Source organism: Macaca fascicularis, chromosome 8 (genome assembly GCF_037993035.2).
Source record: "Macaca fascicularis isolate 582-1 chromosome 8, T2T-MFA8v1.1".
Lineage (NCBI taxonomy): Eukaryota > Metazoa > Chordata > Mammalia > Primates > Cercopithecidae > Macaca > Macaca fascicularis.
Window position 1 is genome coordinate 108067894 of NC_088382.1, and position 14027 is coordinate 108081920.

At 52.9% G+C, this 14027-nt stretch overlaps 2 protein-coding genes across 2 annotated transcripts; both read left to right on the top strand.

Annotated features, from left to right (window-relative positions):
- Nucleotides 1-2580: 2580 nt before the first annotated feature.
- LOC102129896 (uncharacterized) lies at nt 2581-12504 on the top strand. Its single transcript, XM_073999930.1, has 3 exons — nt 2581-2859; nt 3861-4958; nt 5571-12504. The coding sequence occupies exons 1-3, from the start codon at nt 2581-2583 to the stop codon at nt 5574-5576; spliced, it is 1383 nt and encodes a 460-aa protein (XP_073856031.1). The 3' UTR covers nt 5577-12504.
- On the top strand, nt 5563-10510 carry KCNS2 (potassium voltage-gated channel modifier subfamily S member 2). Its single transcript, XM_073999172.1, has one exon. The coding sequence runs from the start codon at nt 5613-5615 to the stop codon at nt 7044-7046; it is 1434 nt and encodes a 477-aa protein (XP_073855273.1). The 5' UTR covers nt 5563-5612; the 3' UTR covers nt 7047-10510.
- Nucleotides 12505-14027: the final 1523 nt, after the last annotated feature.

Genomic DNA, 14027 nt, shown 5'->3' on the forward strand with positions numbered 1-14027 from the left:
CCCTCATCTCCAGGCCTGCCTCCATCCCCAGCAGCGCCCCTGCGCCCTTGCTCCTGTAAAGCTACCCAGACAGGCTGGCTATCTCCCTTGTCCTCTGTCCCCATTTCCACCATCAACATCAAAATGGCTCAGGAGGGGATCCTCTTCCAAGGAGGAAGAGAAATTGTGACTGTTCCTAATCATAAATTGTCTCCAAGGTAAATAATTCTGGGAGAAGCAGGCACAGGAAACCGGCTAGGAATCTGGCATGGAGGGAGACGACCACAAAGGCACTCAGTTCTCACAGTGCTCCCACCACAGGCAGGCCCTGCCCTAAGAGCTGGAGCAGTGGGTGGGTGTCTGCCAAACTGAGTGAGATGCAGCCCCCTCCCTGAGACTGACCGTCGGGCTGCAGACTCATGGACACACAGCTCTCGATCCACATCCCCAAGGTCAGGCTGCTCAGGGGCTCAACCTTGGATCTACCCTGGAATTGCTTAGGAGCTTAAGAAATGCTGATTTTTCCTCACCAGAGACTCTGATCTAATTAGCCTGGTGTGAGGCCCAAGGCATCTAGGAGCATTGGCTAAATTAAAAGCTCCCTAGGTGATTTGAATGTGCAGCTAGGGCTGAGATCTACTAAGCTGATCAGTTGCTCAGGAGAGCACCCCAGAGCCTGGGGCTCCAGCCACAGCTCCAGGCACAATGACCCCCCTGCCCATCCAGTTCCCTTTGATGCATCAGGAGGAAGGAGTTGGGGCCAAGACTCTGGCTGGCACAGAATAACTTAAGATAGCAGCTGGGGTCTCATTCATTCATCATCCAATCATGTATTCAATAACTATTTAATATACGTATTGTGAAGGCAACAAGAGAAATGGACCAAGGGCTCCAGTTTAGACTGGGGAGTCAGGCCTCTTTGAGGAGGTGATATTTAAATCACCTGAGTGGCAAGAAGGGGCCTGCCCTGTGAACCACCATGCCAAGCAGGGAGTGCGGAAGTGCAGAGGCCCTGCACAGGGAGCAAAGCGGGTATGCAGCTGGAGCACAGCTGGTGGAGAAGAGAGCAGTGAGCCGAAGTCTGGGAGGTGGGCAGAGTGTATCGTAGGGGGTCTTGGAGCTGTGGTTAGGAGGTGGTTTTCATTCTCAGTGCAATGGGAAGTCCCTGGAAGCTTTTCAGGAGGGAATGACACGACCTGGTTTGTGTTTTTAAAAGACATTCTGGCTGCTGTGGGGAGGATGGCTGGTGGGGAGCAGGATGGACACAAGTGAACTGTCCAGTCCTTCAGGGTAGAAGGCACCCCTGTGCTGAGACCCCAGGGGGAAGGTCAAGGACCCAGTTCTTCCTCACAGTGGGGAATGTAGGTCAGGCAGCTCCCTCAGCCAAGCTGCCAGTGCAGCCCCCTCGCCTGTCAGGGGGAGAAAAGCTGTCTGAGATGTGTGGGCTCAGCTGAGAGATCAGCATTGGCAGTGAAGGCAGAGATAACAGTCGACCAGGTGCAAGGATCTGGGCCACCGACTAAGGTCTCTTCATCCTCCTTCCCAGGGTGCCTCTCCCTGCACCCCTGTAGCCCCTCACCATCTTCCCAGCAGGCTGGGCCAGCCCAGAGGCAGGCCTCAATCTGTGCCTGGAGCAGGTGGCTGTATTTTAAGATCAGGGCTCAAACCTCTAAATAAACCATAAATAAAGCCAGCTTCCCCAGTATAGAAGGAGGGAGACGGCTCCATTTCTTTTCAGCACAGTGGCTGGGAAATAAACAAGTGGCTCTGCCTGTCACATACACTTACCCTCTGCAAAGGCATCTGTCATACCCACAGAGCTTCTGCCTCAGCCTTTCCAAGAAATAACTGATGTGCCCCACATTGGGCTTCTCCCTGCAGGCTCCAAGTTCACTTTGCCATTCAAGGAAAGGTGAGCATGGGGCTTGCCCCTGACCCCAGCCTCACAGGAAGAGCTATCAAAGGGCAGGCTTAGACACAGGGCCCCAGTGTAGCTGGAAGCATGTTGGCACAGCTCTCTCAGCTGGGGAAGGGGACAAGAGGAAAGGAGAGAGGGAGGAAGGTAGGAGGTCAGGTGGTTGGCAGGAGCAGGGGCAGAGCTGAGAGGGGCAAGGAGTGGCCTCCGTTAGAGAGATGGGAGGATGAGAGCCTCAGGGGCCCAGGCAGAGACTGGTGTGCAGGTAGGGTGGCCGTGGGTGTGGGAGAAACAAAGAAACAGAAGGCAGAGGGCTCTCTCTCCATGGGTGAAATCTCCCACGACCACAGAGGATGAAGGAGCAAGAACAACAGACAGGAACAGAAGGAAGCGGGCAGATACATGAAGCAGGGGAGGGAGGAAAGCCCCGGAGGAATCAAACTCAAGTATGTGTAGAAGGAAGGACCCTCAAAATGCAGCAGGAAAAGGTGATGTATGCATTGAGCTAAACCAGAAGAGCCAGGAGCCAAGGCCAAGGGAACGGGAGTGGCTGGGAATGGTGACATGTGGCACACACAGATATGTGGCAGTGAAGCAGAAGGGGGCTGTGAGCTCTGGAGGGGCCAGAAGGCAGGCAGCTCGTAGTGAAAGGATAGGGGTAAGAGCTAGAGAGAGCCACAGGGCCCATGAAGACTGTGCCCCAGGTGCTGCTGCTCAGGCCCCTGCAGCAGGGACACCTTGCAGCCACCATCACCCCCAAGTTGTGGGAGAGGGGATTGGAAAAGGTTGAAAGAGGCAGTGACACAGGGATTACACATGCATTGAAGCACACACCCCCTCAGCAAGGGCAGCACTCTCTCCACAGCACCCCCATGGGGATGAAGGAGATCCAGGGGCTCCCAGACTGCAGCCAGATGCACGGGAGCCACAGACCTCCAATGATGGACACAGCAGACCTAGATGAGGTTGCTCTCCACAACACAGACCCTGAGAGAAAGGGAGATGAAGACAAGGACAACCAAGATCAGATTTTTCTCCCTCTCCCTCTCTCTCACACACACACATACACTCTCACACACGCAAACACACTGGGAAATAAAGGGTGGCTTGTATGTGTTTGGGGGTAGGGCAGACGGGAGGGCTGGTTTCCTCTTTTAGGGACCTGAAGAAAAGTTTCCCAAAGCTCGGGGAAAGGTCAAACACAAGAAAGAGGAAGTGTGTGTGGCCCTCACTACCCTACTTTCCCTCCCATGTGGCTGCCTCAGCCTACACACACATTTGCAGAGGCCTGCAGGGGCATGGGTGTGAAACCCTCTCAGCAGGCAACACACTGCATTCACACCCACACACATGTCCAGAAGCCAGTGGCTGGCACAGGGATGGGTCAGACTTGGATGCAGGAGCTCCCATACGAAGCCAGATTAAGGGTCCTCTCCAGGTCCACCAAGAAGGTCCCAAGTCCTCCAGGGCTACACAGAGCACCTCTCCAGCTGGGACGGCATTGCCAGAATTGCCTAAAGAAAGAATGTGCTTCCCACTGTGGCTGTGGTGTTTGCACCATGAGTCCAGAGCCACCTTGCAAGGGCATTCCCAGGACTTCTGACGGAGACATGTAGACGCTAGCTCCCTGCTAAGCTCGCACACCCACGGTGCCCCAGTTTTGCAAGTGGACACCACAGAGAAAGACCAAAGGGAGGGGGCTGGCCAGGGACTGGGTCCATTTCTCAGCTCAGCCCAGTAGGCAGGGCCTTAAGGACAATCCTAGGAGACCAAGAGCTCAGATCTGGGCCACGAGTCTTCTTGGGAATGGGGACGCAGATCCTGAGCACATCTACCAGTCCCCACTCCAGCTCGAACCCCCCAGTCCCCACTGTTGGCACGCACATCGGTCTCAACGTATTCCACACACATAAGTCCGTCACAGTCCCAAGAATACTACACTGTACACAGCACACTGTACACACAGCACACGGTTCCCCATGCCACACACCGCGCTGACACACGTCCCAGGGCTCCCCTGTGCCGACGCATCTTCCCATCCGACAGAGGACCCATTTTAATGAATGCGGTACACACAGTGAAAAGTCCTGCTGTCCTCAGCCTATACACACACACAGCGCCCTGCAGTCCCGCACAGCCCGCATACCACACCGGCCTGGACACAAACGGTGCCCACACAGAGCTCCCGACCAGAACTCAGCGACTCCCGCCCCCGCTGTGCGGCCTGCGCTACCGTCCCCCGCGTACTAAGCCGAGCTCCACCTCAGACTTCCCGGCCCCCTGTTTTCTCCTCCAGCTCCTTTTCCCCAACAACCCCACCCCCGGGCTTCGGGAAACTTTTCTTCAGGTCCCTAAAAGGGGAAACCTGGAGTTCCTCCGGTCCCGCCCTGTCCCCGGACACGCGCAAGCCGCCCTTTATTTCCCAGCCCGGCTCCCGCCAGACCCAGCGGGGAAAGGTCACCGTAGGCAGCCCCCTGCCTGCGCCCTGGGGGTGGTGATAATAACAGCTGTCACCGGGGGATGGGCGGGGGGGAGGGAGGGGTGTCGGCCCCGCGCCGAGCCGGGGGCGCAAGGTGGTCGCGGTGACGCGCCGGGGAAGCGCAGAGAAGCAGCGGCGGCGGCGGCTGCGCCTTCCGAGCCCGGGGCGGCGGCCGAGGCGCGCGGAGCTGTCCGTTCAGCACCACCGCGCCGCGCCCAACGCAGGGCCTGCGCCCGGTCACACCCGCTCTGCTCCCGCCCGGGTTCACGGGGCGCCTGCGGCGCGGGCTCCTGCTTCTCTCGGCGGGTGACGGGCGCGCGGATCCGGAGAAGGGGCTCCGCGAGCGGCGGGACCACGCAGCCACCTGTGAGCCTTCCGCAGCTGCGGGCGGCGGCGGCTTGCCCGGCCCGAGACGGGAGGAGAAGCTCGGCGGCCCCCGCCCGCCGGCCCGCCGGGCGCACACTCGGGCGCACACACTCGCATCCGCGCACGCACCGCCAGCAGGCAGCGGCCACCGCCGCGATGCTCGCCCGCGGGTCGGGGAAGTTTCCCGCCGGCCTCGGCCGCGGGCGCCCGTGTTCCCAGGTAAGCGCTTCCAGAACGCGCAGGGCGAGCCCGGGCAGCCCCGCCGGGTGAGGCGCAGCGCACGCGGCCCTGGGGCATAGCGCCAGGCGGGTGGTGAGACCTGGGCCGGGGACGCGGGGGCTGCAGGCTTGGGAGCTGGACCCAGGGGAGGCCGGGCCGCCCCGCTCTTTCCCCGGCCCGGGTTTCCAGACTCCAGCGCATCCGCCCCAACCTCCCAAAGCTACGCGCCCCCCATGTCGGCCCCGCTCTGCCCGTGCGTATTTCAGCTCTGGTCCCTCCTGTCTGCGGCGAGCGGGCGGGGGCGTCTCCCGGGCCTGCCCATGGACAAGGTCAGCACGCAGCCCCCTGGGCGCTCAGAGCCGCGGGGACGCGACGCTGCACGCGCAAAGCGCCAACCGAGACCCCCGGGGTGGAGCCGTGCTAATAGAAACATACCTACCCCCAGCCTTTCCTGGGAGGGGGCCAGACCCCTCAAACTCTTGCCCCAGCCCAGTGCCCTTCAGCACCCAAGACCCACCTAGGAGGCTTGGGCCCGCCAGAAATGGGTAGGGAGAGGGGGCGATGGGCCGGGGCGCACGGCCCTCTTGCCGATGCTGTTCCCTCCGCTTCCAGGTGTAGCGCCCCCGCGCGGCGCGGGCGGCCGGTGCCTCCAGCATGACCGGCCAGAGCCTGTGGGACGTGTCGGAGGCCAACGTCGAGGACGGGGAGATCCGCATCAACGTGGGCGGCTTCAAGAGGAGGCTGCGCTCGCACACGCTGCTGCGCTTTCCCGAGACGCGCCTGGGCCGCCTGCTGCTCTGCCACTCGCGCGAGGCCATTCTGGAGCTCTGTGATGACTACGACGACGTCCAGCGGGAGTTCTACTTTGACCGCAACCCTGAGCTCTTCCCCTACGTGCTGCATTTCTATCACACCGGCAAGCTTCACGTCATGGCTGAGCTGTGCGTATTCTCCTTCAGCCAGGAGATCGAGTACTGGGGCATCAACGAGTTCTTCATTGACTCCTGCTGCAGCTACAGCTACCATGGTCGCAAAGTGGAGCCCGAGCAGGAGAAGTGGGACGAGCAGAGTGACCAGGAGAGCACCACGTCTTCCTTCGATGAGATCCTTGCCTTCTACAACGACGCCTCCAAGTTCGATGGGCAGCCCCTTGGCAACTTCCGCAGGCAGCTGTGGCTGGCCCTGGACAACCCTGGCTACTCAGTGCTGAGCAGGGTCTTCAGCATCCTGTCCATTCTGGTGGTGATGGGGTCCATCATCACCATGTGCCTCAATAGCCTGCCTGACTTCCAAATCCCTGATAGCCAGGGCAACCCTGGCGAGGACCCTAGGTTCGAAATCGTGGAGCACTTTGGCATCGCCTGGTTCACATTTGAGCTGGTGGCCAGGTTTGCTGTGGCCCCTGACTTCCTTAAGTTCTTCAAGAATGCCCTAAACCTTATTGACCTCATGTCCATCGTCCCCTTTTACATAACTCTAGTGGTGAACCTGGTGGTGGAGAGCACACCTACCTTAGCCAACTTGGGCAGGGTGGCCCAGGTCCTGAGGCTGATGCGGATCTTCCGCATCTTAAAGCTGGCCAGGCACTCCACGGGCCTCCGCTCCCTGGGGGCCACTTTGAAATACAGCTACAAAGAAGTAGGGCTGCTCTTGCTCTACCTCTCCGTCGGAATTTCCATCTTCTCCGTGGTGGCCTACACCATTGAAAAGGAGGAGAACGAGGGCCTGGCCACCATCCCCGCCTGCTGGTGGTGGGCTACTGTCAGTATGACCACAGTAGGGTACGGGGATGTGGTCCCAGGGACCACGGCAGGGAAGCTGACTGCCTCTGCCTGCATCTTGGCAGGCATCCTCGTGGTGGTCCTGCCCATCACCTTGATCTTCAATAAGTTCTCCCACTTTTACCGGCGCCAAAAGCAACTTGAGAGTGCCATGCGCAGCTGTGACTTTGGAGATGGAATGAAGGAGGTCCCTTCAGTCAATTTAAGGGACTATTATGCCCATAAAGTTAAATCCCTCATGGCAAGCCTGACGAACATGAGCAGGAGCTCACCAAGTGAACTCAGTTTAAATGATTCACTACATTAGCTGGGAGGACTTGTCACCCTCCACCCCACATTGCTGAGCTGCCTCTTGTGCCTCTGGCACAGCCAGGCACCTTATGGTTATGGTGTAAGGAGTATGCCCCGCCCCTGAGGGGAGAGATGCATGGGATATGCACCCAGGTTTCTTTTGCAGTATTTAGAATCGTTTTTAGAGGGTGGTGTGTCTGACACCATGCCTTTGCACCTTTCCATGAAATGACACTCACTGGTCTTTGCATCGTGGGCATAAAATGTTCACCTTTTTGCCAGATGAGTACACCCAGAATGCTAATTTTTCTGTTCATCGTGTACGCTATTCTAGTGCTTGTGGCCCAGTACTGTCTATGAGTTGTTGTGCTCCTGTTTCTGAGGTTGTCGTGTGAGTTCTGTACAAAAAGCCCCCACAAGTCTGTCCACTGGAAATGCATCTATGAGGTCAGCAAGGATATCATGAGATTTTTGCTCACAGTCATGTGAAAACAAAATCTCAGCTCTTTATTCATTACTTTCATTTAGTTTTAATACCAAAACAAAGAGAATGCAAAGTTAAGCACACTTGACCAATGCAAGTCTTAAGTTGTTTTTATAAATGATCTGTAGTTCCGTGGCTTGCATGGGTGCACCTATCATCTTTAGAACGATGTACACTGATGTTCATCTCATAAATGTCACTCTTTAGAGAATGTTAGTTAAACATGTAGCGAAGATCGAATTTTTTCTCCAAGGACAGATGCGTTAGGGAGAGGGGCTTCAGCTAAATAGTCGAGACCCTAGGGTGCTTAAAGCCAAGTCAGTGCAGGCTGAGCCCCTTGGTTCATGGTCAAACCTCCGTGTTTGCTAGGGTGACTGTAGAGACATGTATTTCTGGATGAGGTTTCTGATCTAGACCATTTGACCAAACTTTGCTGCGTCTAAGATATTAGCATGTTTTTGAAATATTTATTTTTTAAGATGTTTAGGAGTAAGGTTGTGTTGTCTTCCTCAACTAAAAAGAAGTTTACTGTTGTATCGTCTCCCTGAGGTGAACGTTGTTGAGTTGCTAGCAAGGGCAGTAGCTTACTTTTGTTGCCTGCTCTGAAAGCTCATCAAATGAGAGCCCTTTTATTTCTAAGCAGAATTTACTCAAATAATTTTGCTTCTAAGATATAGTATGTTGTATATATGTTATGTTTTCCCTGGAGTTCCTGCCATGACATGGAAACCTGGTGGTATGGAAGCATGTACTCAAAATATAGATGTGCATGAAGGTGGTGTGGCTTACCCAGGATGGAAATGCTGCAGTTCTTACTTGCATTCCAACTGCCTTTCATTGAGGGTGAGTGGGTAGAGGCCAGGAGAAAGGAAAGAGTTGTAAAATAAAAAAACTGCTAGTTCATAAAATGTCATAAAAATTGTAAACTTGAAAAGCTTAATGCTATTCAAAAGACTTTCAAACTTCTAAACTTGCATTGAAGGGAGATGACTGTTTTCTCCTCCAAAATTCTCCTGCCCCTCTTGTTCAGTTAACCAGCACATAACATTGTGATGGGGAACCTGGGTTCCTCTATAAGATAATTCTTCTCCATCATCTTTAAGGTAATCTGATAGTTTTCCAGGGGGCTTTCATTATTGTTTCATCTTTGAAAAGGCAATAGAACCCAGGGGTCTGAGCATGGAGCTATCCAGGCTTTTCATCCAAAGGTTGGGACTCTTCTTAAGAGGTCCTTTTGTGTTTCAGTTGATTGAAGATGATGCTTACCTCGTGGAGGCGTGGCAAGGGTCTTCTCAGAAGGCTTTGTGTTCTTGTAGTTGTCATGGCTACTACAGTGTGGGTGATTGATTGAATGAATTCACTAGCCGCTTGTGTCCTGGAGCCCCCAGTTCAAATCTTTCCATCAGACTGGAGGCTCATGGGAGGCTGGGGGTGGCTGTCTCCTAGTGTCTACATCCATGTCTCTGAAGCATCAGGAAAAGTGAGATGACTTAGAGGCAATGGGGCACTGAATCAGAGGAGCAGGGCTATTTTTCAGAATTTGCACATGGAACACTTAGCTTGGGCTGATGCTTCCAGCCCTGGAAGGCATAACATTTACAGAATCATCCCCAGCTGCACTGAAGGCAGGTGGTGGTACAGACTTAAGAGGACCGTTCAGTTTGCCAAGGCTGATGGTATTGGGTCACTGAGCCTGGTATCCACGGCCACTGACCAGGAAACTTATGCAAAGTGGAAACAAGGAAGGAGGCAGAATAACTCAGTCACTCTCATGAGGTTTTTCTAAACAAGAAGGCTTACCACCAAAAAAGAGGTACCCTAGTGGTTACCCTTTGCAGATGTGAAAGCTGGAAAACTTGACTTTTCTTTTTGGTAATGACTTGCATTTATCTGGTGCCTTTCATTGGAGGAATCCCAAAGTGCTTTAGAGACTATCTTTTTAACATCTCTTGTACATACATATATACTTACATATATACTTATATAATATTATCTTGCCCACCTGGACCTTTAATCACTTCTGAGCATGAGAATGTCCCAAAAGCATTGAGTTTTTCAAGTGGTGGTTTTAGATAAGTGGGAGAGAGAACAACCCGGCTGGCTTGAACCATGGAGCTAATTCCCACAAGGGATGTAGACTGACTGGTGACCCAGAGAGAAATAATCTTCCTCTTCCCTAAAGTCTCACTAAGATGTGAAGTTTACAGGTGCTCTCCACTGGGTCTTCGATTGACCTTGTTAGGTAACATCTAACCAGCAGGTTTTTTTAGTCCCTGAAGCTTACCAGGGAGGGTCAGGTTAATTTTCTGCATTGCTCTTGGAGCAAAGGCTAAAAATATTAGGTGACATCTTTGGCAACCAGGCTGTCAGACTGACCTGTAAACCTCCTTTAGGGGGACAGAGTAGAAACTGGAGATGACTTGTTTCCAGCTGTGAGCTTGAGAGAAGCGTCACTCCCAACATTTGAAGGTTATTGCTTTCAATACCATTGGGACAAATATATGGGCCAGGCTTTGATATCTGTGATGCGCATTTTGGAAGTGCTGGGTTGGGAAGTGACACATGTCTGTTGCACAAATGCATATTGGTTATAGGATTGTGTTTTCTGCCAAACCCCCACATTTCTTGGGTTTGCGAGTGAGGAAGGGCATGTTGTAATGCCGAGCTGATTTGTAGCTCGTAAGGTAGTAATTGGTATTTAACATTTGGATTTGTTATTTCTACTTATCTTAGCACTCAGATAATTGAACTACCTGCTAATTCTTGCCTCATTTCAAAGAAAATAAGTTGTTATGCACTTTGGGATAGTGGTGATCTGTACAGGCTGTGTGTTAGCTACTTGAAGGCTTAACTGGTATTTCTTGTATGTTTTAACAGCATGACTTCTTACAGAGTTGTAATTTTTAAAATTGAGGACGCCGTATTTGAGATGTCAGTTTTAACACTCATTAACACACTACTGTGCAAGCATTGATGCAGGCTGCACGGAACCGTTATGTCTGATTGTTGCACTTTCATCTCTGTGCCTGGATTCGGGAATGGGCAGTAATACTGACACACCCAGGACTCCAGCCTCAAAAAGTGTGCAGATTAAATAGATGAAAATTATTTGCACCTCTTGGAGGCATTTCAATTACATATGCAGTAGCAAACAAGGAGGGCATTTAAAGTTGGGGACCAGATTTCCTGAGAAAGCCTGTTTGTTTTTGTTTTTGTTTTTGTTTTTGTTTTTGTTTTGCAGTTTGCAGTTTGGGGGAAGGGGAAGCTGTTGTTTATTCTTTGTAAAGGCGGGGTCCTGCTTTTCTAGGATCTTGAGCCACTGGCCTCCTTTGTAGAAGGAATGGTCATGTACTCTTGTAACTCTTGTGAAACAGACACCCCTGCAGGATTTTCCTCCCGCATGCTTTCCTGCTCAGCACCTCTGTCAGCCTGCCCTGCCAGCCCCACCCTGTTCCAAAGTGCCACTCTCCCTGCTGCTGAAGTAGCTCCCTCATAGTAAATTGGGTAACCCTGAGTGTCCTGGCTGGTTGGGCATGAACACTGCTGGGGGATACATACAGACACTTCTTGGCACACTTAAAATAGACTGAGAGTATAAGCCGGTCCAAAGGCCATGGTGAATCAGTAGGAAGGCCACTGGGCAGACTTGGTTCTGCTGGGTGTTGCCTTCAGCTCTGTGACTGTAGGTACATAGTGTGGCCTCTCCAAGCCTCACCTTCCACTGCTGCAAAATGAGAAGGTTGGATTAGATCATCCTTAAAGCCCTACCCACTTCTTCATCTCAATATAAAAACAGAATTTCTGCATGTCTCTCTATGTCCTCATTCTAGCCATGAGCCGATCCTACTATCCCTAATTTATTTTTAAGAAGAGCAGAGACATTGTTTACAAACAACCTTCTATTTGGTTTCATTTCCTCTTCAGCAGTCAGCCACAATAGACGACATTTGCAGGGACAATGCAATCAGGGAAATGCTTGAGCTAGGTTCTGATCCAAGTGAATCAAGTTTTAAAATTATCAGCGAGTGTCTCCTTTGGGATTTCCACTATTTCCACCTAGGTACACCGAATCCAGATTCCTGCTATTAACAATCATTAGACAGAGGAAAATCACCAAGATCCCATTCAACTTCAGGGCTAACACTGCTCATTTTGGTTTGTTGCCTTTGTGAAGGATAGGAGATCCCCTACCTGTTTCCATGAGGTTATTGGGCCCCAGAAGGGGCCCTGAGTTGTAGAGAGCAGATGGCTGTCCCATCCAACACTCAACTCACACTGAGCAGTGGTGGCATCTGCAGGTGACCTTGTCTGTGTATGCAGCAAAACGGTGTAGAAATCTGTGTTAACCTTGCCCCACACTCGTTGAGGCTGAGGAAGGATGCACAGCACTGCTCTCCAGCCTCGCCACAGTCTTCGCATTCCATCAAGTGGGGGGTAGCTCAGCTCCTCCCCTTTAGCCACCATCCCTGCAGCAAGGGTATAAATGAATGTTCAGGGGTATCTTAGGGCCAGGATGCCTTACATCTTAAAAGGAAAAACAAACACCTCCCCTTGAGGGAAGAACTTACATGTTGCATGTACACGGTTATTATCTCCTGTTATTTTTAGGAGAATTCTTAACTAGCATTTCCACCCAAGGACCTTACATGGGTGTTACATCTGGTCGATGCTGCAGGTCTGAAACTCTGCAACATTTTCCCCCTTCTGGGACCTCACTTGCCAATAGCATCATCCTCCTGGGTAAATTCTCCCAAGCAAACGACTGTGTCTGCAGCTGGCAGCTGATGCATTCAGAAGAACAGAGACGCAAACAAGTCCTCAGAGATCCGTGGAGGGGAAAGAGAGGGAGGGGAAAGAGATACAAGAGAGGGCGAGAAGAAGGCTGGCGTGCCTTGGAGTTGTGTAAGGTCCTACAGAAGGAACGGGATAGGAAGAAACCAGAACATGGAGGGAAAGAGAAAAAAAGAGGGAACAGGAGAGAGTGAATAAAGGAAAACGCAGAGAAGAAAGGAAAAGAGCAGAGAGCAAAAAGAGAGGCAATGTCTAGTGACATTATTTTAGGACTTCCAGTGAGTCTATTTTATTTCCAGTCAACCTAGCGTGCTCCTAGCTCAGCAAGGCCTCCTGGAGGCAACGATCGCTGGGGTTGCTCCCACTGCTCTCCACCTGGACTGGCCCCCATCCCTGCTTGCCAGAGGGCTTCACAGTCTGGTAGAATAGAGAGCTCCGGAGCCCACTGGAAGCATTTTTGGATGAAGAGGGCAATGAGGACACAAGGAAAGAAGGAATGACTGTTTCCTCTGTGAAGACAAGACTTCCGGGCTACAAACAGAAAGAGGACTCCAGGGGCCAGCCAGACAGGGTGTGGTGCTGGGAGTCAGGGCTGGACAGGTGGAGGGGAGGGAAAAGGAAAAAAACCTTTTCCTCCAGGAACAGGAACCTGCATAGGCAGAGAAAAGAAGGCCGAAGCCCCAGCATGTGTGCAGAACGTCGAAGTCAGTAAGTCTAGAGAGAAGCAAGGTGCAGATGGGGGGCAGAGCTAAGCCATCTGAAGAGCCTGAGCTTCATGCTTTTGTCACCAGGGTGGAGACATCCTGACCTGATGAATGTTGTCAGAATGTGACTCTAGCATCAGCTTGGAAGTGTGAGAGGGGACAGGTGGCTGATTTGAGGTCACGGTCACAGTATAGATCAGATACAAAGGGAGTGGGGTGGGGAGGAGGACCAGTGCAGGTCAGCGGGGAGGCGGCTCTGCAGGACTCCATCAGTGACTGGATATGGGATGAGAGGGAGGGGAGGATGGTTTCTGGGTTTCTGGCTGGGTTGGTGGCTGGGTGGATGGTGGTGCCACGTGGAGAGATAGGGAATACTCAGAGCCATGTTGCCTGAGTGCCTGGGACACACAGAGGGGGTGTGCGATAGGCAGAGGGAGGCCTGGGGTGGGAGTCCTCAGCTTAGAGATGGAAGTGGACACTATGGAGAGGCCAGGAGTCACCCTGAGGGAGACTGGCATGGGAAGGGACCCTTGGGGATGAGTGAGGCCATAGCCTTGCTTTTCTCAGCTGACTCCTTATCTGTCAACCTATTTCTTTCCTTTTGCCTGAGAAATCCTAGAGGGGTGACCTTGGCTTTCCTCTCCTGCCACTTCCTTGTGTTTTCTCTGTGACCGGCCTCTGTTCTCACCAGCCTTTTGGAACTGCTGTCCTGATGGTCACCAGTGCTTTCCTGATAGCCAAATTCAGTGTCCTGTCCTCCACTCTCAAGCTCCCCCGAATTCTTTGGCCACACAGATCAGCCTCTAAGTCCCGGGCACTCACTCCTTTGCGATTTTTGGGGCTCTGCTTTTCCCTCCCATCACCCCGTGGTTCTTCCTTCTCCTCTGACCCCTCCCTCTTCAGTTTCCCCCACAATTCTGTCCACAGCCACACTGTGCATAGGAGCCTGCCACACCCTATATCCAACTGCAGCCTCAACCCACCTGCAAAGGACCCCTGTGTCTCCTGCCCAATGCCC

Bases quoted from the DNA above. Each gene is read 5' to 3' on its own strand.
- KCNS2 (XM_073999172.1), top strand. From the start codon at position 5,613: ATGACCGGCCAGAGCCTGTGGGACGTGTCGGAGGCCAACGTCGAGGAC.
- LOC102129896 (XM_073999930.1), top strand. From the start codon at position 2,581: ATGAAGACTGTGCCCCAGGTGCTGCTGCTCAGGCCCCTGCAGCAGGGA. The intron at 2,860-3,860 runs GTTGCTCTCCAC...CTGTACACACAG, and splicing joins ACACAGCAGACCTAGATGAG to CACACGGTTCCCCATGCCAC.